The sequence below is a fragment of the Tribolium castaneum genome, chromosome 1, assembly GCF_031307605.1.
Source record: "Tribolium castaneum strain GA2 chromosome 1, icTriCast1.1, whole genome shotgun sequence".
In the NCBI taxonomy this organism is placed as follows: Eukaryota; Metazoa; Arthropoda; class Insecta; order Coleoptera; family Tenebrionidae; genus Tribolium; species Tribolium castaneum.
In genome coordinates, this window is record NC_087394.1 from 29850849 (window position 1) to 29876746 (window position 25898).

A 25898-nucleotide genomic window follows, 5' to 3' on the forward strand; every position below is an offset into this window, starting at 1 on the left:
AACAGTAAAAATGAAGAATCAAAGACAACAAGTTCTTACAAATAAAAAAAAATTAGTTAAAATTTGTCTATAGTGAACTCTGACGCAGTAATGCTAAGTAATATCAATTTTTGCATTCTGGTAGTTGGAAGAAAGGATGTTAGCTGGTAGACACGTTGGCAGTTACCTGAAGTTGGTTGCCGATTAAGGAAATGGGCTGCGACTGTTACAGTATACCTACAATAAAACACACGACGTCACTAAGGCCATTACTTTATTATTAATAGTGCAGTCTCAACAAATTAGTTTTTTCTGGTGCAATAAAGACAACAAGTGCTGCATTGTTATTACATTGCCAAGCTGGTGGATGATATGAGAACATTACGTGTTAACACCGGTATTGATCCTTTGCAACAATAAATTAATAAATAGGAAACTTTCAGGAAAGGAAGTGGGCAACAGAAGAACACTAATAGATTAATAAAACAACGCATTCCAGGTGAAGTAATGGATAATCTACCGATCATAAAAAAACAAAAGCGCATGTGTATTGATGGTTGTCTAAACTAACTATAATTATTTTGCGTAAAAAGTAATAAAAGAACTAAAAAACATTCGTAAACGCTCGTTCCAATCTTTCGTGAATTAATAATAATTTGAAAGTCGATGCTTTTCACATTCAAATTAATAATGAACCTGCTAATCCTGTTCTTTAACTTTCGTCAACTTTCATTGTTCGTTCCGATAAAATAAAACTTAAAAGAAACTATAACGTTTTATTTATAAAACAATTTTGTACAACAAAATCTACAGAGAACTTAACATAATATATTTGGCATTGGATCGTATTTCTTAAACAAACTTGTACAACTAAGTAGTCTTCACTAGGGGTAAATAAATGACAAGAAAATGGAAACATGAATTAAACCAAAACATGCTTTGTAACTTTTTTAAAATATTAGAGCAGCTATAAAAGATAACACTGCAAACAAAAGTCCTAAAATAGCCACAAAATCAAGAGAAGCCAGCTGATGGGCGCATGCAATTCCGTAAGAACATGCAACAGCCACTGTTGCGGGGTCGCGGTACCAGGCAGGAGATGGTTTCCCGTCATCATCGAGAATGTGCCCACTTTCACCCCTCTCGCTACTCCTCCTTCTAAAATCCATTACGCTATCACAAGAGGGCCCCGGTTTATTCGAATCAGATTCACGACAAATCATGGATTGATTTTGTAATATTTGATTAGTTCCTTCGTGTTCCGACAACTTCGACGTCTCTAGAACCAATTTGGGCGACTTCAACGAATCTAAGGAGTCTAAATGACCGCATTTCTCTAAACCTGCGGAGCTACCTGGGCAATTTGAACTATCGACGCCTGATAAGCACACGTGATTAGTAGAGAGGGTATCATGGTTAGAATCGTGAGTTTGTGGGTTAGACACAAATGGTTCGAAACAGGCACATTCTGTGACGTTGGAAGCGGCATCTACAACACCCACACACGCCTCACCTGCAACCGTCTCATCGTTTTCTTTATCATTCGTATCATTTTCCTTTCTGCCGTCGAGATCAAGACTAACATTGTTCTTCAACTCTTGGAAAGTCGCAATCAATTCCGCCTTGTGTTCTTCGAACGGCGACGTGCACTTCACATCTTCAACCGGAGCTTCGTCAAGATTCAACTCTTGATCAGACACCAAGTTCTCGTAGTCATGATCTGACTCGCACGACAGCTTCACTGGCGATTTCTCCTTGTTTTTGGAATCGTCTCTTGTTAAAACAACATTTGCAACAGATTCTTCCCGAGTAGCTTCGGTATCAATCTGCCCCACCTCTTCCAAAACTGGCTTTGCAGACGCCATCAAATCCGTACTGTCCACAACCCCCTCCAACAATTTCTCGCACAATTTCGCCTGTTCCGACACCGCATCAATATCACTCAGAGTTTTCGTCAGCTCGTAGTTGTTCAAATTTTCATCAGCAGGGCTTTTCTTCCGTTTGCGGTCTTCAAAACTCTTCAGTTCTTTGGCTATGCGTTCATTCGTTTCTCTAGCTTCGGTGGCCAAAGCTGTGAGCAAATCGTCAAGAGACGAATCTCTCGATTCTTCGACCGGAATCGGAGTTGATTCTTTCGGCGATCTCGGTGATTTACATTCGGGTGTGGTGACACCTCTCGGTGGTTTTGCTTGTAAGTAGTGGTCCGAGGGAGTCTTCAAACTGTTCAAAAAGTTCATCCGGCTTTCGGTTATGCTGTCGTTACCGTTGTTCGTGTCGGTGTCGCTAAGAAATGCTCTTCTGGTGGCACTAATTTTGTTTTCTTTCTCCATAAGGACTTGGCGTGCGATTTCCATCGCGTCCGCAATGTCTGTTAATGTTTTTGACTCGTTACTTTCACCACCGTGTTTTTCTAATCCTTTGGATAAGAAATTTTTATTGATTATGCTGCCAATGTTGGCGGAGAGCGACCTCACGGCTCGTTTTTTCTTCAACGAGTCGAGATCTAGCTTCGGTTCGGACGCGTTATTGTTCTTAAGATCGTCCGGAGATAAGGGCGGAAGGGCAGGTTCCTTGCCCTGGTCTTTCCTCAAGTTACGGAAAGCCAAATCATCCTTAACCAAATCAGGGATTTTCCGTGGTTTAAACATTGGTCGCGGAATATTATCGGGAACAGCGTGGAGATAATCACTGTTCGCAGCCGGTGTTATGGGCCCTAAGGGTATCCCGAACGGTGGTTGAGGTTCCACAACCTTTGGGCAATTGTTGGCAAACTTGACGTTTCTATAAACCACGTCATCTAAAGTAATATCAGGTTCCTTAGAGTTTTTATTTGGCACTTCATGTTCCTTTGGTTCTTTTCCGTAAACAGGAGACGCGTTTAGGTAACTAATTTTGGATAAAACACCTTGCGGATCATTGATTGTAGCTGAACGTTCTTTATTCAACTTTCGGAAAGCCATATCGTCGGCTCTCCTATCGATAGTTTGGCTTTTTCGCACAAAACGCTTACGTCTAGGGGAACCTATAGAATCGAAAGGTTCGTAACTAAAACTAGAGTCGCTCAAAGCGCCCCTCGACGTGCTCCAGTTGGAATAAACTTCGCGTCCTTCCTCCTTTAACTTCTGCTCAGCGGCATCCTTTTCCCGCTTCTCCGCTCTTTCCAGAAGGTCCTCATCGCCCAGTCGCAAGCTGTTGTAAATTGCCTCCAACTCGTCAAGAGCCTCTTCCAGATTTGAAGACTTGCGTTTCAAATCTTCATTTTCCTCTTCTTTAGCCAACGGCTCCTGGCATAGAACAGGCATGTAACGGTTTGTCCCCGAATCATCTTTTTCAGTATCCATCGATTTGGTTATATTCTCAGACGTAATATCATTCTGAAGAACGCTAGGTAGGAACACCTGGGTTTGAACATGCGTCTGGCAAGTGAACATTTGTGGACTTTTCGCTCTCTTCGTTTTCACATTATTTTTAACACTTCTGGAATCCTTGTCCTTTTGTTTCCAGAAATCTAACGCTTTCTGAGTTTCACTCTTGTCGGTTGAAACACTATCCAAGCTATTATTTGACTGGATAAATATCGGTTTTCTGCTCCGCGGTTTCTTATCAGTTAAATAATTATAATTTTCCAGATTTGTGTTAACTTGTGTGCGCCTTTGAGAAGCGTCGGGAGTTGCCGACGATGGTCGTGGTATCAAATGGACGTTGTTTTGTGGTATGTGATCTTCCGAAGTCGATCTGCAGTTTTTATTAAACGAAGTGAATTTTTTGGTTTGCACTGCGGGAGTTTGCGAATTCGTGTGGAACGATTTCGATTTCATAGGGCTGTCTAAATAGCACGTGATGGGCCTCACATTGTCGTAATATTGAGCCGTGACTAATCTTCTAGGATCACGCGGAGGTGGAGGTGGTGGTTGTCTTGCATGACAGGCATTTACATGCCGAGACTCAATTAAACTCAGATTCCGTAACCTGTTATTGGGTTTTCCTATAGGAAACTGGACATGAATTATTTCCGATTCCGCTTCCACAGGCAGGGATTTATGTATGTTGGCATCACAAGATAAACTACGTTGATTAGAAAGATAATCATTTGATAGTTTTCGAGTACTGTAGTTATAGTCGTTCATCGACAAAGGTGGCTTGTACGACGGGTTACTCGTTGAATTGCTAACTTTAATCCTACTATTGCTATGACTAGGAGGGATAGTTGATAATCCCGAAATGTTAGGTGACTGCGATAAGGTGGAGTATATCGTTTTGGTTTTGTTTAATGAAGGTGGTAGTAAAGGGCTTCTACTTAACGATCGGTTACTATCATCGGACGTTTTCCACTGTGGTACGGAATTTTCGGCGTCCGATTTTGACAGTCTTAAAAAGTCTTTTGGATTCTCGCCATCTCGAGAATGTCGTTTTAAGTAGCGTTCTGTCCTTGCCGCCCTTGAGCGGCGGCTTAAAGAGCCATCTCGGTACCCTTGACCCAAACTTTCGTCACTCCTAAACCTAGTAGAAGAGACAGATCTTTGAGAATCCTCATCCGAACTGCTGTCCCGCTTCAAATTAACCCTTCTGGCCTCCGCCCTTACTTTTGCCAACCCTTTCCGGCTTTTTCTTCCAACTTCCGTTGATCCTGAGATCGAAGTGCTCCTAGAGTTGCTGACCTCCTCAACTGTTGCATTTTTAACAGGCTGTTTTACAATTTCCTGGGATTGAGTCTTTGGTAACGATTTACTGCCGTATCCAAAACCATTACCCGGGTCAGAAAAAATGCCGGCTTCATCGTAGCCATTAAACCCATTTGAGTACAGGTGTGAATTACGGGAAAGTACGACATGGTCGAAGGTTCCGATAGGTTTATTTGGCTTTTTTTTCTTGTCAGGTTTTCGTTTCTTTCGACCTAAAAAACCCTTCTTCTGCAGGTCGTCGTCACTGCTACTGTCACTTTCGTCTTTCTTTTTCCTTCGAAATAAACTCCCCAAAGACCATTTTTTCTCCTTCTTGGGTGATTTCTCGGGAAAATCATATCCGTATCCTAACAAGCGTCTGGATAAAGTTGGAGAATAGTAACTATCGATGTTCTCCTTATATTTTGATAGTTCTTCAGCACTGTTCATAGTAGTGAGTTGTTGCACATCTTTAGCACGAATATTTGAATGAGACGACCAGAATCGAGGTCGGCTGCTCAAAGTCTGAAAGGAAAACAAGTTAGTTAAAAGATGTTCTTTCAAATTCTATTCTATTATGGACAAAACAGTAAATTTGGATAGATGACACCCAACTTTGGATTGAAGGTCAAAAGTGCGGAAAGTATCATTTTGTTTATTCACTCATTTAGAAACACGTAATTATCATATCAAAAATAAAATCAGAGGCTCATGTTATTTTAAATTCAAGAATTAATTTACTTCAAGCACGTCAATTTTATTTCTAGTGAATCTAAAGTAACATTCTGCTCCTAATTAACTGTGTAGGCCTGTTTGTACTTTATAATTATTTGTATCACCTACAAAACAACACAATAATGAATCAATTTCACTTTCTTTCGTAAGAACCAAAGTTAATTACGTAAGTCCTCACACATAATTTAACGGATGCTTGAGATGTTTTACAAATGTAGACTGTAGAGATAGTTCTGTTTTCCCAAACCGAAAGGAAGTCTCATGAAGGAAGCATTAAATATTAGCACATTCATTTTAACCAACCTATAAATCAAAATAAAGCCTGAGACATAAATAATACAGGCTTTCCAGCACGCTTTTTATTAAAACTATACATCATATTCAATTTATAATCGTTTCTTATAACAACAATAATAATTATCAACCTTGACTACCAATAGCTGCGGACCTTGACAGTGTTAAACAATTCTTATAAGGCAAATGCTTACCATAGTCTACGACCAAAAACAGAAGGTTTGTCACGTCAATCAGTGTAAAATTTGCGAACAATACCAATTTATTATAAAGGTTATGAAAAATTTAAATAACAAAAATGAATTAAATTGGTGGAGAATTTCAGTCCTGAAGTGTGAAAAAAACACGAAATTATAATTCTGCGTTACATAAGACCATAGGTGTGATGTTATGTCCGAAAATTGCTCTGTCGAAACACTTCGTAGAAAAGCAAGGCACGTTACATGAGCCATTTACATAATTTAAATCACCTTGAATTTCTTGATCTATCCAAATACCCTACATAGCCAACTAACCCAAAACGTATGCAAATTAATTTTTTACTCTGTCTCTTCCTTAGTTCAGTTCTTTTCAATTCGCTTAGTAGGGTATGTGCAGGCTGGCCACTGGTCACATTTAAATTACGTTTAACTTCAAGGCTATTAATTTAATCCAAATTAGAACATATTTGTAAAAAGGATAAACCACTAGAACTTTAACCTTCAACCGCAAGTTCGAAGTACGTATAGACATTAATTATATCATTTTTTTAAATACGTCAGAGACAGGCTTCCGGCTTTAAAAATAATAAATCCACCGACAACTAACGATGAAACACTCCGTATAATTAATTACCTGAGACCCAAACGATTTACAAATCCAAATACTTTCACTGCAAAGACAATGCGCCAGAATAAAAATGACCACTTTTCAGCAGATATTTCAGAAACCAATTATTGTGTCGTTGTAACGTGCAAACAATGACATTCCGTTCATGTAATTACAATTACATAAAGATTTGTTATGGAAAGAATGTTGTTATTAGAATCAACAGCACGAGATCTCGGTCAGCTTACTAAACTTTCCAAACAACTTTATTCCACATCTATAACCGATTTAAATCGATTGAGAATGCTAAGAGACCTATTTTATTTTTAATAAAGTTAATATTTCCAAGTTGTCGGTTTTAATGATCACTTCTCCTCATACAGCGTATGAAGGTGATCCATCACCAATGACACAAATTATTGTTCATATTTGGGTCAGCTGCAGCAGTAATGGGAGCCTTGTCAAAAATTTCACGGCAAAATACGGTGAATCAAACTGTGTTTACACCGCTTACAATAAATAATAAATGTCCAAGCTGTTAAACAAACCAAAATCGTCTCAAATCCCTTTTTGAGCTCCACGCACACGCCGCAATTTTTTGCTTCAACAACTTCCGGGCCTGCCCTATCTACAGATCACTCGATTATTTTTAGGAGGGCTATTTTTGTCTTCAAAAGCTTTATAATTCGTCGTAGATTTTTCCCCAACGTTTCATTGTTAAACATTTGCATATTTGTTCGGAATAACAATAATTATGAGACCGCAAATAACAGTTTTCTATTCAATAATTTTCTGCTGAGATAAATACGGATGTGTTGCATTTAAGAGTAAAAAATGAAGATTTTCTCACTGTTTGAAAAATACAAAGCACAGAGTTCTAAATCAAAGGTATCGTGCATCTTCGAGCTAAAAATCCGCTACTAAATGGTTCAGGAACGGATATTGCAAATAAAACTGTTATTTAAAGATATTAATGAAAACAGTCTAAGATCAGCAGACGCGAAGGTAAAAATAGTCATGTTAAATATATACCATGATCAAATGTGTTACAAAATGTGCCCATTCAGTGCAAAAAATAAAAAATATCCTTTTACAAATCACAAATCGAAACCTCTAAATTATTCATTCTCTTATTCATAACATGTCTCACTGGAAATTTGTAACCTTGATAATCACAATTTTTTTCAATAGTAATAACAGAAAAAACAAACACAGACATCGCGTGGATGTTACACAACACAAGACCAATGTACTCAGTTCCTATTGTTACCAAATTGTGAGAATGTCGTATTTGGCTTTGATGATTTAATGTGATGACGATAAAAGATCTAGGAACAACAAAGCACAAATTTTTGAATTCATTGGCCAGCCTCTTAAATCACCAAGGTTCAGAGAGAACACTGCAGCCGAACAGACCTTCAGAACAGCCAATAATAAACTTTAATTATTTCTAAACTGACATTGAAGATGATAAAACGAGACGACACTTTAAAAAATAACTTCACCAATAACTTTTAATTTTTTGTAAGCTCTGATGGTCGAAACCTCATTCCAGACTTTTACCTCTCTTAAAAAAAATAAAAAATACCGAATAATCATTTTGTACATAGTACACAATTGTTTAAAATTGGAATGGGTGTGTAACGTCAATACAATAAATTTTACGAGCTCATTTCCTTCAGACTTCAAAGATAAAAATGAAGCAATTTTTCCACTTGTACTAGTTACGACTAGGCCAAGATTCAATGTAAAGTCCAGTCAACTAAATAACCATACAAAGAAACATTACAATGTTAGAATGTTTAAAATTCGAAGTGCATTTCTCGTAAACAATTCCTTACAAGCAACATTGTTTATAATCAAAACCACCGTAAAATATCTCGCCCATCGTTTGAAATCGACGTGCAAGGAATGATTTAACTGAATCTTTTGGTTGTGATGGAATTTAAGTCATAGTAACATTGTACAAAGTTATGTAGGTAATAATAATAAAAAATGAATAAAACCAAAAACATTAACATATTTTAATTGTGTACAAGAGCTAAACCTTTAATTAAAATATTATTATTAAGTGCATAAACATTGACACACTTAACTACTCATTCCAGACATCACGTTTTCCAATACGAAATTGCGACAAAAAATGCTGTCAAATTAAACCACGCGAAAGGTTTAAATTTAATGAACACCTTTCGAATTAGTCTGTCTCAACTAATAACATAATTGCAGCAGGTCATCCAATTTTTTTTCACTGTAACCCGAAATTCAATAGTTCGATAGCAGTGCCGTGTATATTAAGCTTCTCACGAATAATTTCATTCACAATAACATCCTGTAAAGTTGAATGTATCAGAAAATTTCTTCTTCCAATTGAACTGTAAATAATCTTGGGAAGATGTAGCTCATAATTCGTCGACAATGTATTTTTTGATGTTGTTGACTTTCTTTTTCTATTGTAACACAATTTTATAAGTAATAACTCTTTCATGTGGGACGATTTGGTACACGAAACATGGTTGTGTGAGGTTGGAGTATACATATTTTAACTTAATTTCACCGCCAGAGGGAATTTCTTACGAAATTTTTATTTACCGGTGTAGACGATGTCTGTGAACCAATTACGACGAATTAGCTCTCGTCTGTTTGGGGCTAGAATCATTTGAGGGCGTAGACTGCACGCACTTTGCTAATTAATAAAAGGTGAGGTTCGTTAGAGCTCCGAATAATAAATGCCCACCTGCTTTAAACTTATGATTATTTTAATTTCTTCTCAAAACGCCCGGCTTTGACAATTTTATAAATTAAATGGTAAATATTTGAGTCAAAACGATAAAGTTTACCAATTTATTTTAATCAAATCTGCATTTTCACGCATCAAAGCGATTCTCAATATTGATTTTTGGATCCTGACCTGTGACTTATTGTAATATTAAAACTGTTTATCTTAAATGTTAAATTTTTCCGAAAGAAGCAAACCTTCTGATTAATGCTGAAAGGATTTTCGAACCTAAGAGAACGTAAAGTCGAAAGACTGAACCTTCATTTATTTTTGTTTAAATTAAAAATACTTGGAAAAATTTTATTAATTATATTTTTCGTTTCAATTATCTGTGGAATTCGTTTTTAGAAGTGTTAATGTGTGATTCACAACACACTACAATAGTGTAACAGTTTGTAGACGTATTTTAATCACTTAAGTTGACAAGAATCCATTGTTAAAAAATAAAATTTCATTTAGCCAAAGAAAATGTGAAAACTACTGAATATGAAAGCACACGAATAAATCAGATGATAATAGTGTTGTTCCAAACAAATTAACGAAATCATCATTGAATTAATAAATAAAAATACTAGGAGCAGCACTTAATTCACATTTAATCCAGTTAAAACCCCATAGCGTATAATAGTGTCATAAACTTACACTAACACAAACTGCACTCAGCGGCATTCTCCTCAATTAACTTCCAACCTTAATAGTTAATATTGATTTTGGAAGCACAATAACTTTTACAACACACCCATAACGTCTACAAAAATGCGAGTACCACCCTCCCCTAAAGCAATTCTATTTCGACAGGTCACGTGTTGCTTTCAATTTTTTACACGCATTAAAAACACACACTTAATACACCTGTTGCAGCTGAAGCAAAAGCTGTTTCTGACTTGGGCAAAGAAATGATCGTGACTGTTGGGTCTCGCACTCCCGCACCTCTATCGCAGCGAATACCTAGACGATTAGCTTTCTAAGCCCCACTCCATGAATTCCGTTGAATCGTTTTAAGGGTTGCTACACGATTCCATAACTGATAGCAAGCTTTCGGGCTTTCGGTCCTAACGTATGGTGTTTTATACGTCACGAATCTGCGAATTAAGCTTACGCATTCAATGGCAGGAAAAAAGTCTCAAGCCGGAACTACAGTATTCACACCACGCATTCAGAGGGAACGTTGAACACAAATTGCACTTATTTTTTCCGCCCTATAACACATTTAAACACTTTACCACAACATTAACGTGGCTGTTAAAATAAAAACTGAAAATTCTTCGGAAAACCTCACTCGAGAACTATCAATTTTTTGTTTAGGAAAATTACAAATTTTATATTTTTTTAAAACTCCACTGGTGAGTGTTTTATGCCTTTTACCTGACCCCTAGAATACGCAGGCAAGTTATTTGATACGATTTTAACATTTACAATTTTGTAAATTGTTCGACATTATTACCTTGGTTCGTCGCCCGAGATATTCTTATCTATTTCAGCAGAGTCTGGAATTCCTTACAAAAAGCAACCGTTCAGTTTATCTCAAACCGGACATTTAAGTGCTTTACAATTGAGACTTTTAGTCGTTTTGACATGCCTTATATCCAGTTATATATTCTTATCTTCAAAATGACAGGCTTTAGATAAAACCTTAGCATTTTGAGTAAAATAAAAATCACAACAATATGCAAAATGCAGCTGGTTTCATTGTCTATGCAACCATGTACTTTTTTAATTTTGACCCATTTATTGTCGAGAATCACGAAATTGATTAATGATCACTAATATTTTGAAAATTATTAATCTTGAACCCTCTCGTTCAAATTTTGAAAATTTTTTGCCATGAACGCATCCAGAAATAATATTTGCGCTAATGTTGTTACTTTAAAGTAACAAACCCACCGCTTTAAAAAATTTAAATAGCAAATACAATTTTTCAATTTTAAACGATTTTTTTTTAAAGAACATTGACTAGATTGCTGTGAAAGGAAATAAAACTAGTTATAAGAAAACAAAACATTTTAACTAATGTATTGATAAAATATCCACCCCCAATTTCCAAAAAATTATACAATCAATTTTTAAAAACTTTTAGTCCAGATAAGATAGCATTTCTGAGTCTATCCTCACCAAAAAACTTCTTCAAAATCTAAGCGAGACCATTTTAGACTGACAATTTTGAAAATTTTAATGAGACTTAAACTTAAAAATTCTCTACAACAAATCTTTCAGAATTGAAAAAAGTACATGAAACCAGCTTCAAAATGATGTCACTAGACTCTTCTTGCCGTTTAAATTTTTTGAAGGAGTAGCCTTGGGGTCAAGAAGGATGCACAAATAACTTTAAAACTGAGATAAAATTCGGTCCCCCTTTAAACTAAAATTGACCTGTGTATTTTTTCCAAGCTTGTACGAGATTGGAGACTTCAGGGAGTGCTAATTTTAATTGAAACACCTTGTATATTTATACGTATACATCAGTACAGTAATGTTTGGATCATTACAAAAACGTTCGGATTGTAGAATTCATAATATGTAAATGTTATCAATACTCGTATCACTAACCCGAATACATTCGGTTAGTCTATAGACACCTTACCTGGCCACTAAACCATGCAAATACCTACATACAGAATGTCGCAGCGATTTGAAAAAGTCCATTGTCCCCTTTAGATGTTATGAAATTTAGTCAATTTTTACGAAAGCCGTAGATACTAACCCCCTGACTCACCCAGAATTATTTTTAAACATTAAATAGAACACCCAATATTTTTGCATTTTTTGCTGTAGCTTTTTAACACTGATGTTTTTAACTAATTTAATTGGTAGTTCGGATTATCCAAACGTTACTGTACTATACATGAAATTGATTCTAACTTTACTGAAAAAACTGTAGCGAATTAAAAGTTTCGTGGGTAAAAGTTTAGCTGCCTACTTTAATAAACGTATTTCTTGGTAAAAATAATAATTAAAACAGTACAATAATGGACGGTTGTTTTTTATTTGATTTTTAAATTCGAGTTTTAATTAAATTAGCCTAATTGGCTGATTATAATGTTAGGTGTTTCCAAATGCACAAAAAATATGACATCTAGACGCTCTACAGAAGTTCAACATTCTAAAACAATGAGGATAAGTTAATCACATCCTCGCATAACCCACACAACTGACTTTTTTAACACTGTTTGTACGTTGAATCTTAACAAGCTAAGTAGGTGACAATCAACAATGACTTATTAGTTTTATTACTGAACAACCAGTAATGCATTAACGCAATGCTAATTTAACACCAATTTTTTAATTAAAATATCAAAAAAACAAGTACAATCGCCATTAACAACATCATTTTAAAGTATTTAAAAAAAATAAAATGATTAGTTAAGTAACTAAAAATAAAAACTAGTGCTTTAAACCAATTATTAGAGTAAACAACCCAACAATGTATCGGTTATTATTCACTTGATAGATTTATTTACTCCCCTTACACATTCGCCACATTATAATAAAAGTGATGTCTGAAACATAGACTGGAAGCATTAACCAGCTGTTTATTTACACTGGGTAAAACACACAAACTTCCTTTTTCGGTATACATCGACTACATGTTACGAACAATAATACGTTAACAGTTCGGGAGCACATTTGAGATTATGTGAATTATTTATTTTTAAAAATCAACACTCTCATGTCATGATATAATTTAAATGGGTGAAACGACCACAAATATTTACTTTCAAAGTGTACTTCGGTAAAATTCCTACCAGCAATTCCCTTATAATCACCTTCATGTATACAAACACGATAGTGATTTATGTTATCAGGAAACTAAGCCATATGTATGCAGAAAATGCACTTCCACAGTACATCCTAGCTTTGTTACCAGATACCACAGTTCTCTTTAGATAAAATTCCAGACAAAAACATTGCAAGTGGACTAAACAAACAAGTCGGCTCGTTTTATCACTTGTCCTCCCTATTGTCTATTGTAGGTATTTTCGGTTAAATTTTTACTAAAATTAAATTAATTTTTTTGATCTTGGAACAATGAATTTACAATTAAAATTATTACTCCTACTTGAAATGTAATTACATAACTACAACCAACTTGGCAAATCATTTAAATTGTAAACAGATAATGTGACAAACCAACTTCTCCAAAAACATTACGCTCAATTTGGTTCGCCCACAAATCACCAAACTAAACGGAATCACAGGCAAATCCAGTGATTTCAGAACCACTCGAAATAGAAGACATTGAAAATCTCGTGGGTGTTTGTTCCAAGCCAAAAAGCACCTGAATGTATTTTGAGCACTATGTACCATCATAATGCACGAATATTACGCACGTTTGTTTCCAAAAACATAGTTTCATCTCTTTGAACTTGCGTTATAGAGGAACATTTAGAACAGAAAGCGAGGCATTTATGGCCTTCCACTTTTAGAAACAACCAGATACATTAAATTGCCGAATACCAACGACGGCTGGACGCTATAAATACAAAAGAACGAGCATTTCAATCACGACGGTGCCTCTTGCTTCCGAATCCTGAAAGCTTTTAGTTTTAAGTGAATTTAATTATATTTTTGGTCAATGGTTGGTAGTGCCTCTTGATTTATTTGTTTGTTTTCATTTCGCTCATGTGAAAATATTTTTCTTATATAAAATTATATTTTCTTTAAAAAATATTTCTCAAATAAACCAACACAATATTGCTCCGAAATTTCAATGACATGCAAGACATAAATTAAAATGATTAAAACAAATTATCAAGCGTGACGTTATCTTTTATTACGGTCGGTAATAAATTAGTAAACTACCAAATAAAAATGAAAACATCAAATAGACTAACGAAGTTAACTCGGACCAAATTAGGTCTTGCAACTTTACTTAATTGAGTACTTTCCTGACTGATTCGAACTCACGCCAAACTAAATAACTCCGACACAATAAAGACAAACGTAAACAAGGCATTTAACTTACTTGATAATGAAAGCAGTTTTAATCCGTAATGTTACAGGTCGCAACCGAAACTCACTTATTAGTCTGATAAGAAAGGAACGGAAAATTTAAAGGCAACACAACACCAAAAAATGACGAAATATTACAACATGTAAGTTCAAAAATCATTACGTTTCAAACAGCTTGAGGCGATAAAAAAATCTTAAACTGAATAACTTCGAGTTAAATGCACTTTAAAACAGTTTGAGGCTACTGACAGGGAATTACTGTGCGCAGCTGGTGTGGAACAGGAACACCGACGACGACGCGCATATGTCAGGATATTTCAGCGAGGGAGGTGGACTGTTCGACTTCCACGAAGGGAATCCAGGACTCCGATTACAAGCCATTTCATGAGGCTTAATATTTATCGTCACATTACACGCAATAGGCGCCCTGGATACCAAACGTTCCGTCACCCGGAAAAATCTAATCTCGCAATAACAACTTTCAGAAAAGTTGGAAATTTTAGAGAGACGTCTTCAATCGGCCACAATTATAACATAAATTAAAAACAATAACTATAAAAATATGGGAGAAACTCAACTTTTCCCCGTAAATAAAGAGGCGGTGTATTGTTGGTTGCATAATTCGAAACTCTTAACGCATAATTCACTTGAAAATATTTTTATAATCAAATTGACGGAATTGTGTAAGCGAAAATATAAAAACAAATTAAAAAAAAATACATTTTTTTAAAACTTAATTTTTACAAGTCGCTTTTTTTCTATGTTTAAATAAACTTTGTTGTAACTTTACAATTGAATAACTCGGATAAAAGATACCATGACTGACCCTAAACGTTTGATGTTATGCTGAAATGCACATTACACAGCTGCCGTGCTGTCGCTAGGTAGCTACGATGATGAAAAAGGGATGAAGGATTGATTAGTAACATAAAACTGGGGTTATAAATTGCTTAAATCCCTCTAACTTTACGTTTTTCACCAAATCTTAGCTATGATATAGAACGTCAGTTCTTTAATTATAAAAAGTCTATGATAGTCTATTTATTTAATTAAGCCGTATGTTACTGATTTCGTGAGATCTACGTTAAAGTTGAACTATAATGTAAATTATTAAAGAGGAACTGTTCAAACGAATATACAAATAAAAAAATACAATTGGGTGTTGCTCATAAATAAAACCATTCCAAAAAGTACATTAAAAAAAAAGATTCAAATCACATAAAAAATATCGTAACTTTGTTATTGTTTAACACTAATATAAATTTGAAAAACAAGAATTGTGTGTCGTTTAAAAAAACTCTATTTCTAAATATTTCAAATTTTTAGGTTTTTTGAGTTACAATTTATTAATAAACTCCTCAATTTTTCACCGTTTTATGCAAAACAATTGATATTCCGTTTTATCCGAAATTTCACTGATTCTCTTAAAAGAATTAATCTTAAAAACATAAATTTATAGGATATCTGATTCCTGGAAGAAGTGTCAACTCTCTGAAAATCTTAAAAAAAATCATTGATTCGTCTTCTGAATACAATTCAAAAAAAGAAGAAGAAAAAGAAGGTTTTTATGATCTCGTAAGAAACATAGAAGTGAAGAAGTATGTTGACAACATAGTGACCAAAATTTGATAATCGCCTCATTACACCGATTTTGTTCTCTAAGTGCTTCATGGTAACTTATTCAGAATTCAGATAATATTCAATAAACCAAGCACATATATCTAAACTCTATAATAAGTGGTTAGCAAGCATGCTATTTTGAAAATTTTGAAAATTTTATGAACATTTTATGTATGTCTGGAATTAGTTTCCCAGTCATTCCACTTTAATAGACGAAACACTACACAAATTTTTAGATTTTATTTTCAGTTTTTATGATAAGAAATAATTTTTTCTTTATAAGAATTTAGCACAGTCAAACTGTTTGCAGCCTATTATTGGAGCCACATTTGTAAAATTTTAAATATAAACAGAATAAAAAAATTCATGACGGACGGAACACAAAAAAGACCTCACATTTTTATCGTAGAACAATCGTCAAATTTTGCAATTTTTGAAAGATGTTTGCGTATAATTTAGATTTGACACAGTTTAAGTCAAAAAAAAACAACATTCTCAGGAAATATAGATAATCTGATAATTATTTTAAGCTTCACCCACTATCTACTTACCTTAAAAAAGTCGTAATTTAATCAAACGCAGCAATCTATGGAAAACATACTCTCATAAACTTTTCAGAACACCTTTGATCACACTTTTATTTAGACCTTCCGTAGCTTTAGAACAAAACCCCTCAATAAATGGGCATAAAAATTATTGACATTGTTATCAAGTTACGCCATAATATGAGCCACCCCATAGTTATACTGTTTTTGTCCGTGATAATGTATCGGCATTTAAAGTTAAAACAAACTACCGATAAAATTTAAAAATAACAAAATACCTAATACGTAATTGGAACCACCCTACTTTGTCCAAAATTAAGGTCATCAACTATCCAAATGAGTTGTGTACAAGTTTAATAAAATAAAAGACATAAGAACTGGATTTAAATTTTTATAGTACTCACCTGGAAATGTTGTTATGCCCTGTCCATCACCGGAAATCCCCAATTCGTAAATCCCATTTTAACATTCACAAAAAATTAGCACAAACACAGTTTAGTCACAACGCCGATGACACAAACTAGAGTTACTCTCACAAACTCTATAGAACACACACAGTAGCCAAAAATATGGAGAAATATGAAAAAAATTGATATTTGCATAAAAAATAATGACACTCATAACCTCAATTTACAACAGGTTGCTCGGTGGAAAATAGTGTAATGTACGAAATTCACGCGATAAAATGTAACATATCTTACCTTCAATGTAAGTTCTGACTAGAGCACTAGTAGTTTCACTCACCAATTGTCCGTAACTAAATTTAAAGTTGCTAAAAATTTCACGCAAAATACCAAAAACTACTCTAAAATGACAGAAATAAACGCACGTTCACATTAGCGCATTCGCATGGACAGCCGACAAATCGAAATTTGCCGAACGCGCATGCGTCCAGCGACCAGGAGCGACTCGTTAAAAAGGAAAAAAGGACAGGTTTCCAGAACCAGAACCGAAAACCTTCAAAATGATAATGAAATAAACACAGTAGCAAATGCGTAATAAAAATTGCAGCAAGCAGTGCTTAACAAACAAAAAAATTATAAATAAAAATTTATACAAAAACCAGTAACTACTTGCAGTTCACTTACTTAACAATCATTGTGGCGCAAATGATTAAGCTGTTACCATAAAATCAGCTATTTGTACCTCAAAAGACACAAAGAAACTGCACGGCTCATAAAAAAAATATGTTTTTCAACAATCATAAAAAAATGTATTGTAAAATTTTACTTATAAATTTTTTCACAGTCTGCAACAGTGTGGATTATCGTATGTCGTAAACTAATTGTAAACTCAGGCGGATTATAAAAAGGCTAGTTTTAATTATATTCTAAACAACTAAGCAAATTTTAAATGAAATATAAAATATATAAATAAAAAAAATTAAAATAAAAAATAAAAGTGTACATAAATATAAATATAATTTTTATTAATAAAATAATAAATTTTAGAATTTTTACGAAACAACTGAAAATTTTTGGAGTATTATAAATCGCCTAACAAGTGTTTGTTTTATTATAAAATACCTATGGTTCACTCACAATACGACTGAAATGAACCTGCATTATTTAGGTTTATTATAAAATTAAAAATAAAATAAAAAAGTGCCAACAAAAACCATGCAATTATTTAATATTTTTATTATTTATTATTTATAAATAAAGTAGGCTTTAATTGCCTTTAATTTGCATGAAAACGCTGATTATCATTTTTCATAATTAATCAAGCCGAAAAGTCAAATAACAAAACATTTAAGTGCAATACATTTTTTAAAACCGCCTACTCTGATTAGAAATTAAAATGATCACTTGGTACTTCTGGCGGTAAAAGCTTAAGAAACACAAATACATATTGTAATTTATGCTATTGGAAAATTTCAAGATAACTTGTACTTTCTGAGAATTCATTTCGCACGCCACTGGCGCGCAAATATAGGAAAGGGATTCTCCGCAACGGCAGCATTTGCTCGGGCGCAGTGTGAGTTCACGTGCTTAAATGATATCGTAAAGACCTCTTTTATTTTTAGTACTTAAATTATTTTTTAAAAAAATGTTTATCAAATTAAGTGTTATCATTTCTTTCCTTCATCTTACCATCGCCCAGACGCAAAATCACGACTGGGGTAAGTCACAATTTCGCTAAAATTTCAACAGAATTTCGCGCGCCATGAGGATTCTCCTAATGGTCACGTACACCTAATACCGACCTTAGCAATTTTTTTGCAATTAAACTGAAAGTTATCCAAATCGAAGGGAAAACTAACTGGAATTAAAAATGTTGGTTATGTAATCTACAGCTCTGACGTGCTCGCCAGTGATAAGTAAAATCGGAAATCGAAATTAATCCCGAATTTTCGAAATTAGCGCACGTGCATTTACATTTTTTTTAAATATATTTTATTAGTAAATTACCAGTTACTATTCAGGTATTCTATAATTGTAATAGGTTTTTGCGGTGAGTTGAATTACATAAACATTTTTGCGGTTACGCCAAAAGTTCACGATGACGCTTATCAGTTGAAAATTTTTACTTAGTTACATAAATTTGCTTTATTATTTTCAGAACAGACTATTAGTGGTTTCATTAAAAAAAAACTAAAAATAGGTGTTAAAAAAAATAGGTGTTTTGTGTTCCAAAATTTAAGTATCATCAGCCCACTAAAAAATTACGTATGTAATCTATTACAAGTATTACAACATATCTTAAGATAAGATAAATCTAGGGTTCATAAGTACTTTATCTATTAAGTAAGTAATCATCTCTGATTGTCATAATAGTAATTAGGTAGTATTTACTAAGCACAATACTCACTAAATTTTTTTAAACATCCCATACAAAAAGAAATTAAGAGATTTATCACATGAAATAAATATCATAATTAACATAAAAAAAACTTTTCTAATGAATTACCGTTTACTAATGAAACACAACAGCCAAACACATCTAATAACAATAGTTACACCGAAAGGTATCTATTTATGATCAAAAATAATTAGTATAGTATGTTAATATAAATAATTAAGGTTTTTTCGTGGATTTTTTTAATATCTACATTCTCAATTTTATTTAATTTAATTCAATCTAATGTAACGCATGAACAATGTGTTTGTTTAAATTTAAATAACGGTCGTAATGGAACATTTAATTTAAATAAGCTCTCAGATACTTATTTCAAACCTACATACCCAGCGGTAAAAGTCAAATTCTCTTTGTAGGAGTACCTCCTGTTCAATAAAGTGACATACATTTTGCGCTCGAGATTGTTTAACACAATTGCCACTGTTTTGATAATGGATTCACGACACTCTCATTTAAATTTTAATGATTTTCGTAAATCGTGGTCAAAGTGTTTGTCTGGTGACCTTCAAGTCACAGTCGCAAGTTCAAAATGCGTAAATATTGAGGAAAAAACAGTTGTTTAAGAAAATTTCTCATTTATTTCTTGATTATTGCGTCTCTTGATACCAGTTCATCTGTTTACAAAATTTCCAATCCGGAATAATTTGCGTCGCCTTTATCATCTTTATTTTGCGCAATCGTGATTACCACAGAGTAAATAAATCTCACATGGTTACTAAAACTGGCGCCTCCACCATAATTCACCTTTTTTCAGTTACAGTTCATTTAACGTTGAACTTGAAACATTGCATTCACTTCCACTTTTTCTGCTTATTTATTATTTTTGATCGTTTATTTATTACAAGGTCTGATTTTACAGTTGTAAAAAGTAAAATAAATTATTTATGTGAGCGAAAAACGGAACTGAGCACTAATTGCAATAGGAAGTTTTCTTCTGTACAATGATCTGGCCTTCGAATAGTTGAGAAACCGTATCACCAAAGTGACCCTTTTAAAAATATACAACGGAACATATTTTAACGTCATTTGCAATAAACCTTGCAAACGTTTGCTTAGTTTATGAGCAATGAACTCTCTCGTCCACAAACCTATATTGAACCCCCACATCTAATAGTTATTTATGGATACAGAAAAAATGGAATGTGAGCAGTCAACAAAACAAACTGCGTAACTTTGCAAATTGTCTAATAAGATCGGATTCATAGGTGAGGAAATATGGTGAGTGAGCTTTTTCCACAGCTCGAATTTCAGCGGTGTCTACGTGACGATCTGCACGTCCAAAAGCACGTGGTGCATCGATTTAAAGCTCCACCAACGCATGCGTCCTTTGGAACAAGCCGGATAATTGTTACAATATTATAATTTGCCCAATTCAACCACTAACTGGCACAAAATTCCACAAAATACGAAAAAATTAAAATATTAAATATGCATAAGTCAACTGGTTAAATTAGATGGAAATATTATAAATATTGTAATTTTTTGCTTACTCATACTCGTAGTGGTCGAGTGAGAGTCAAGTCATTTTGATCATCAACTTATAAATGTTATCTCAGATTTCTAATACATTTGACGATTTTATCGAGTCATTTTTTCTTAAATAAATTTTATTACAATTATTTTTGGTGAAAGTTCAAGCGATATCTCCAAAGGTTGAACTTAAAATAAAGCACCGGAAGAACAGGCATTCTGTATTATACGTTCTAATTTATCTAAAAATCAGTTCGTGTGGTAATATTTCTTTTGTGGACAAGCAATAATTAGTTGAAGGTCGTGCCCATTGCCAAACATTGGTGTGTTGAGACAATTGGTTTATCAAAAATTTGCATCTGATTAGCCCATAAATCGCTAATCGTACCAAGGTGATAATTGTTGTAATGTGTTGCAGAGTTGGCTGTAGTGACGAGCGATAAAATCGAATTGTTGTTATCAAATGGGTCGATGATTGGGTCAGCGTTTGAACAATTCAACAAACTGAAAGCACTAACGTTTGATAACATACGGCATCAGTTCGTTGTCAGTGACATGGACCAACAAAACGACACGATCTTTTCTGTTCAACTTACCAAAGAGACTGATGTGACATCCATCATCGAAGATCTTCCAGACGATGTCCAGGTTAGTGGGCTAATTCTCACTTGTGGCGAAATACGTAAATTGTGATTTTAGGGATTAGCGATAGATCCCATTTCTGATATTTTATACTGGACCGATTCAATTAATAAGACCATTAATTATGTACGTTTAAACGAACCTGCTTACAAATCAAACATTCTTTTTGCGTTTACAGATGAGAGTCCGCAGGACATTACCATCGATGTGTGTCGCCGGTAAGTCGCATAGTAACACAAAATAATTTTTTAAAATAACAAATAAACAAATTCTAGGTACATTTACTGGACGAACTCAGATATCAACAAGCCAACGATTGAAAGAGCCAGACTGGACGGTTCCCAGCATGAGGTCTTGATAGACACAGGTCTGCACAGACCTGCGGGCATCTCAATCGACTACAAAACGCAAAGACTCTTCTGGGCCGATGTCAAGGAAGGCATTTATTACAGCATCGAAAGTACAAATTTGGAGGGCAAAGAGCGCGAAGTTGTGTATGAAGGGACGCACTCGAAGCCCTTCGGCGTGGCTGTTGACTCAGACGCCGTCTACTGGACGGACATCAACAACAACGTCTTGTGGAAGATAAACAAGCACGACAAAGACTCAGTTCCTGAACGCCTTCGTCACTTCAAGGAGAAACCCATGGGAATCATTGCCAAAAACGTGCAAGTCTCTAGTTTCCCCGACTGTGAGGAGCTGTCAAAAGCCATAAGTAGTTACAACAAGTCGGTGGAGGAGGTGTTCAAGCACGGGTCGCAAGAGAGTGACGAAGAGCCAGAAGAGGCGGTTTGCCTCAATGGTGGGTTTCTAGTCGACGGTAAATTCTGCCATTGTCCTCGCGGTTACGCTGGGAAATCCTGCGAAATATCTTTATGCTACAATTATTGTGTTCATGGCGAGTGCTATGCCTCGTCTCTGGGATATCCTCAATGTCACTGCCTCAAGGGTTTTGGGGGGAAGAGGTGCAGCAAGGATATGTGTGACGGGTTTTGCTTAAATGGAGGAGTGTGCAAACGAGGAGGAGAATTGCCTGTGTGCGAGTGCCAGGAGGGATTCACTGGCCGCAGATGTGAAAGTACACTTGACATCTGCGAGGCGTTTTGTCAAGACCGGCAAAATGATGTTTTGATAACACAGAAAGAAGTTGTTTGTAGGTGAGTAGATCGCAAAGAGAAAAACGTAAAAATTACCGTGATTTTTGAGAAAAACTTTTATGCCAAAGATCTAAACTTTCAATTAAAAGTCCGGTAAAAGAAAATTGTTATTTATTTTTTTAAATAAATTACACAAAATATCGGATAAGCTCTCTGTCACGTAATAGGAAACGTTTAAGCAAAAAATGTATTAAAAAATCTATCATAATTTTTAACAAATTCGTTAACACAAAACTGTTTGATAAAATTGGCTTCATCGTCAGTAATTCAATGTTGTTGATTATTATAATTATTATAAATGATTTTCAGTTTCGTCGACGTAAAATAGTAGAGTAACTTGGTTTCTTTCTTGGTTACATCACCAATTCTAAATATTTTAAGAAATTAAGAGAAACAAATCTTCATTTTTCTACTTAATACAAGCTGGTAAAAATAATTGAGAAGAGATTTGTCCATTATTTTTCTAGAGTTTGTCGGAACGTCTGTAGTTAGCGTACCGAAGAGCTTATACGTCTTTTTGTAAACATCCTGTATATAAAAAAATATTGAAATTTTTAACATTTTAAAATTTTTAAAGTTTCAGAGCAACATAAGAAGTGTAAAAATAGCAGTACATTTTTCAAAAACAAAACTGAAAAAAAATAATATAAGTTTTTTTAAGTAGTATTTTTAAAGTAATTCATGGGTCAACTACAACTACAAATATTAAATAATTTTACTTCTTCTCGCTTTTTCCTTTTTATGAGTGTGCCCAATTTATAATAGACATTATCTACCTACATTTGCAATAATAACTTTAAAACTTGTTAGTTTTTTTATTTGTTCTTTTTACATGTTATATTTTTATTAAATTAAGTCTTAAATTATTGTTCTGGCATTCTTAAGTGTTTGTTTTGATTAATTTGCATGTGTTGTATCCAAAGCGTTTGTAACTTTTAGGCATTGTTGCATTGCATTACAAATTAAAAAAAAATTGAATACACAAAAGCTAGCTGATAATAATGTACCAGCAATAAAAGCGTGGAATTTACAGTTTTTTACGGCATAAAGTTTTTACACACTTGTTTTTCTTTAAACATTCTGCCCAACTAAGCAAGAACGTCGTAACTACTTTTAAGTATTTTTTGAGGTAAACTCAATTTTTTGAGTTATTTTTTGATGTTTCTTAAATTTTCTAGCGTACGTATCTTTATTTCATATGCTTGGAGTATGGAATTTTGAACTTTAATGAACGATTTGTTTGTAAAAATGGTATTGACATTAATTTTTTTTAATTAAAATTAAATCATTTAAATCAATTATTATCGAAATTTGAAACAATTGAAAGTTAGGTACATGTATTCAACGAGAAAGCAATACCAATGCTTGTAAATATATAATAAGAGTAATATGTATTATAATTAATAATGAATACATAACCAAATAAACATTTTTAACTTTATTTTTGGGGAAATTGTTTTACAAAAATGAAACGATTGCTCGGTAATACATTTTTAACTGTTTTGAGTTCTTGTTTTTTTTAGTAGAAACTTATCATTCAGTCTATAATTGTGGGGTTTTTGAAAAGTGGTATTTTTTTTTAATTTGGAAGTTAAAAAACTTATTTCAATAATAATTCTTTGTTGAATTCACTCCTACATAACATTTTTTTTTTATTTCTTTCGAACTTTACTCATGTCTCTTGTCGCTCAAATAAGGCAGAGGGTTAATTAATTTTACCTATCTAAGTATTAAAAATCGACTAAAAGTTAGTGTTTTAGATTCGAACTTTCATGTTATCTGTTGTCAAAAAATGCATATACATGTTCTTGCTTGATAGGGCAAAAAAATTCTTCAATAAACAATAAAATTTACCACAAAATTACTTTGACCATGTTATCATAACGATAACGTAAAACCTAAAATTTTATAGCGTTTTTTTGGAAACATGCGCATTTTGTTGCAACAATAATGTACCTAAATCAACACACAATTTAATACTTTTTCATTGTTACAGATGTGTGGATGGATATCCTGACGTTGTTAAGTCAAATTTTTCCTCACTTCCACTGTTATCGTCTCAAGACGAGCATCCAGCCTTTTTCGACCACTTCCAAGACACGGCATTTTTAGTCCTGTGTTGTCTGGTGTTCATATTGTTGGTTGTGTCGGTCGTGTTGGCAGCTTTTGCTTGCTCCTTGCGTAGAAGGAGACCGAGGATTAAGAAGCGAATTATAGTGAATAAAAATTTCACACAACTGACTAACAGGCCACGAGCGTCAGAACAGTGTGAAATAACTATAGAAAATTGCTGCAATATGAATATTTGTGAAACGGTAATTTGGTTCAAGTTTGCCCGTTTTGTTAGTCTGACAGTGTTTGTTCTAGCCTTGTTTTGAGCCGCCTCAACTGCCATGTCTGCAAAACAAGAACGACGACAAGAAGAAATTGCTATCGAATATGGAAAACGGTGAAGAACTGTGCTGAAACTATCTATATTAGATAGGCTGTGACTTCCAAAAAGTATTAAGTTGTTAAGTTTGCTATTTATATTAGAAACGAAGACTAAGTAAATATCTGACGTAAAACCGAGCACTGCACACAAAACCGCGTTATATAATATTTATATAATTCATTTACGGGCAACTTTGCGTTTTGTGTGTTGTTCCTCTTATAATTTTGACTTGAAACACATTCCTGGAATCCTGTGTGACTCGAAAATGTTTCCATGACAAGACAAATATTCATACGTAAGAACCTTGGTTTATTCGAGGTCGTGGACACCGACCATTCTGCGTTTCACAAATCTTTAGCAATCAAACTGCAGCAAGAGTTGTGGTACTTAAGATACAACCAAAAAATTGTTAACTGACACCAAAAATTGGGACTCGTTTTTTGTATTTGGTGCAATAGGTTTACAAACTAATTGGGTCAGTTTATTTGTGATAGTGAAAATTTTGGCGTAGCTGAACGAATTTTTATTTTAGTTGTTTTATTTGCTGAATCTTAAATTTTTCTTAGTTTCAAGGTTGTGAGTAGGTTAGTTAAATTGGCCAAATAGCAACTGATAAAAGGTGCCTGTAAGGTTTGAAGTAGCAAGAAATGATAATTGTGAATAATTGTTTGCAGACATAATCATCATTTCGGGCCTAGAATCATGTAATGAGTCTAATTGGATGTAGCAATTTTTTATTGATTCATTTAAAATAAATCAAGTCTTAATGGTGCATCCATTTAAATTACTTAAGTGGGTGTGGTTTGTAATATCCACATCAGAAATGTGATATTATAACTATGTAGCTCTATTTTTCAAATGTATATAAATTTTTTAATAAACAAAAAATGTTGAAATGTTTATTTTACGTTCCACAGAACCCCATTATTTTCCCTGCAACTGTTTATCTTATCACATCAACAAGTA

The 25898-nt window shown here is 34.0% G+C and overlaps 2 protein-coding genes and 1 long non-coding RNA gene across 6 annotated transcripts in view; 2 read left to right on the forward strand and 1 right to left on the reverse strand.

Annotated features, from left to right (window-relative positions):
* Svil (Supervillin) overlaps positions 1–14360 on the reverse strand; it is a 36906-nt gene extending 22546 nt beyond the window's left edge. For 3 of the 4 annotated variants that reach the window (XM_064358628.1, XM_064358632.1, XM_015977861.2), the window contains exons 1-2: positions 9898–10174; positions 1493–5165 (exon numbers count right to left, since the gene is read on the reverse strand). In XM_064358628.1, coding sequence (XP_064214698.1) covers positions 1493–5165; positions 9898–9924 — 3700 coding nt within the window. In that variant the 5' untranslated portion in view covers positions 9925–10174. Of the gene's footprint in view, positions 1–1492; positions 5166–9897; positions 10175–14218 lie in introns of those variants that run through there. The other variant, XM_064358630.1, reaches the window with a different exon arrangement.
* Positions 13511–16752, forward strand: LOC135267049 (uncharacterized). The gene is made up of 2 exons (XR_010335289.1): positions 13511–14196; positions 14256–16752. It is a non-coding gene; the product is annotated as an uncharacterized LOC135267049 (long non-coding RNA).
* A 1564-nt stretch (positions 16753–18316) lies between these two features.
* On the forward strand, positions 18317–25828 carry cue (cueball). Its single transcript, XM_008192785.3, has 6 exons — positions 18317–18492; positions 21118–21347; positions 21399–21559; positions 21617–22498; positions 24495–24813; positions 24866–25828. Exons 1-6 carry the CDS (start codon positions 18420–18422, stop codon positions 24962–24964), a joined length of 1764 nt encoding a protein of 587 aa, XP_008191007.1. The 5' UTR covers positions 18317–18419; the 3' UTR covers positions 24965–25828.
* The last annotated feature ends 70 nt before the right edge of the window (positions 25829–25898 follow it).

Coding starts and splice junctions, on each gene's coding strand:
- cue (XM_008192785.3), top strand. CDS start 18,420: ATGTTTATCAAATTAAGTGTTATCATTTCTTTCCTTCATCTTACCATC. Junction 18,493..21,117: donor GACGCAAAATCACGACTGGG/GTAAGTCACAAT, acceptor AATGTGTTGCAG/AGTTGGCTGTAGTGACGAGC. Junction 22,499..24,494: donor CAGAAAGAAGTTGTTTGTAG/GTGAGTAGATCG, acceptor TCATTGTTACAG/ATGTGTGGATGGATATCCTG.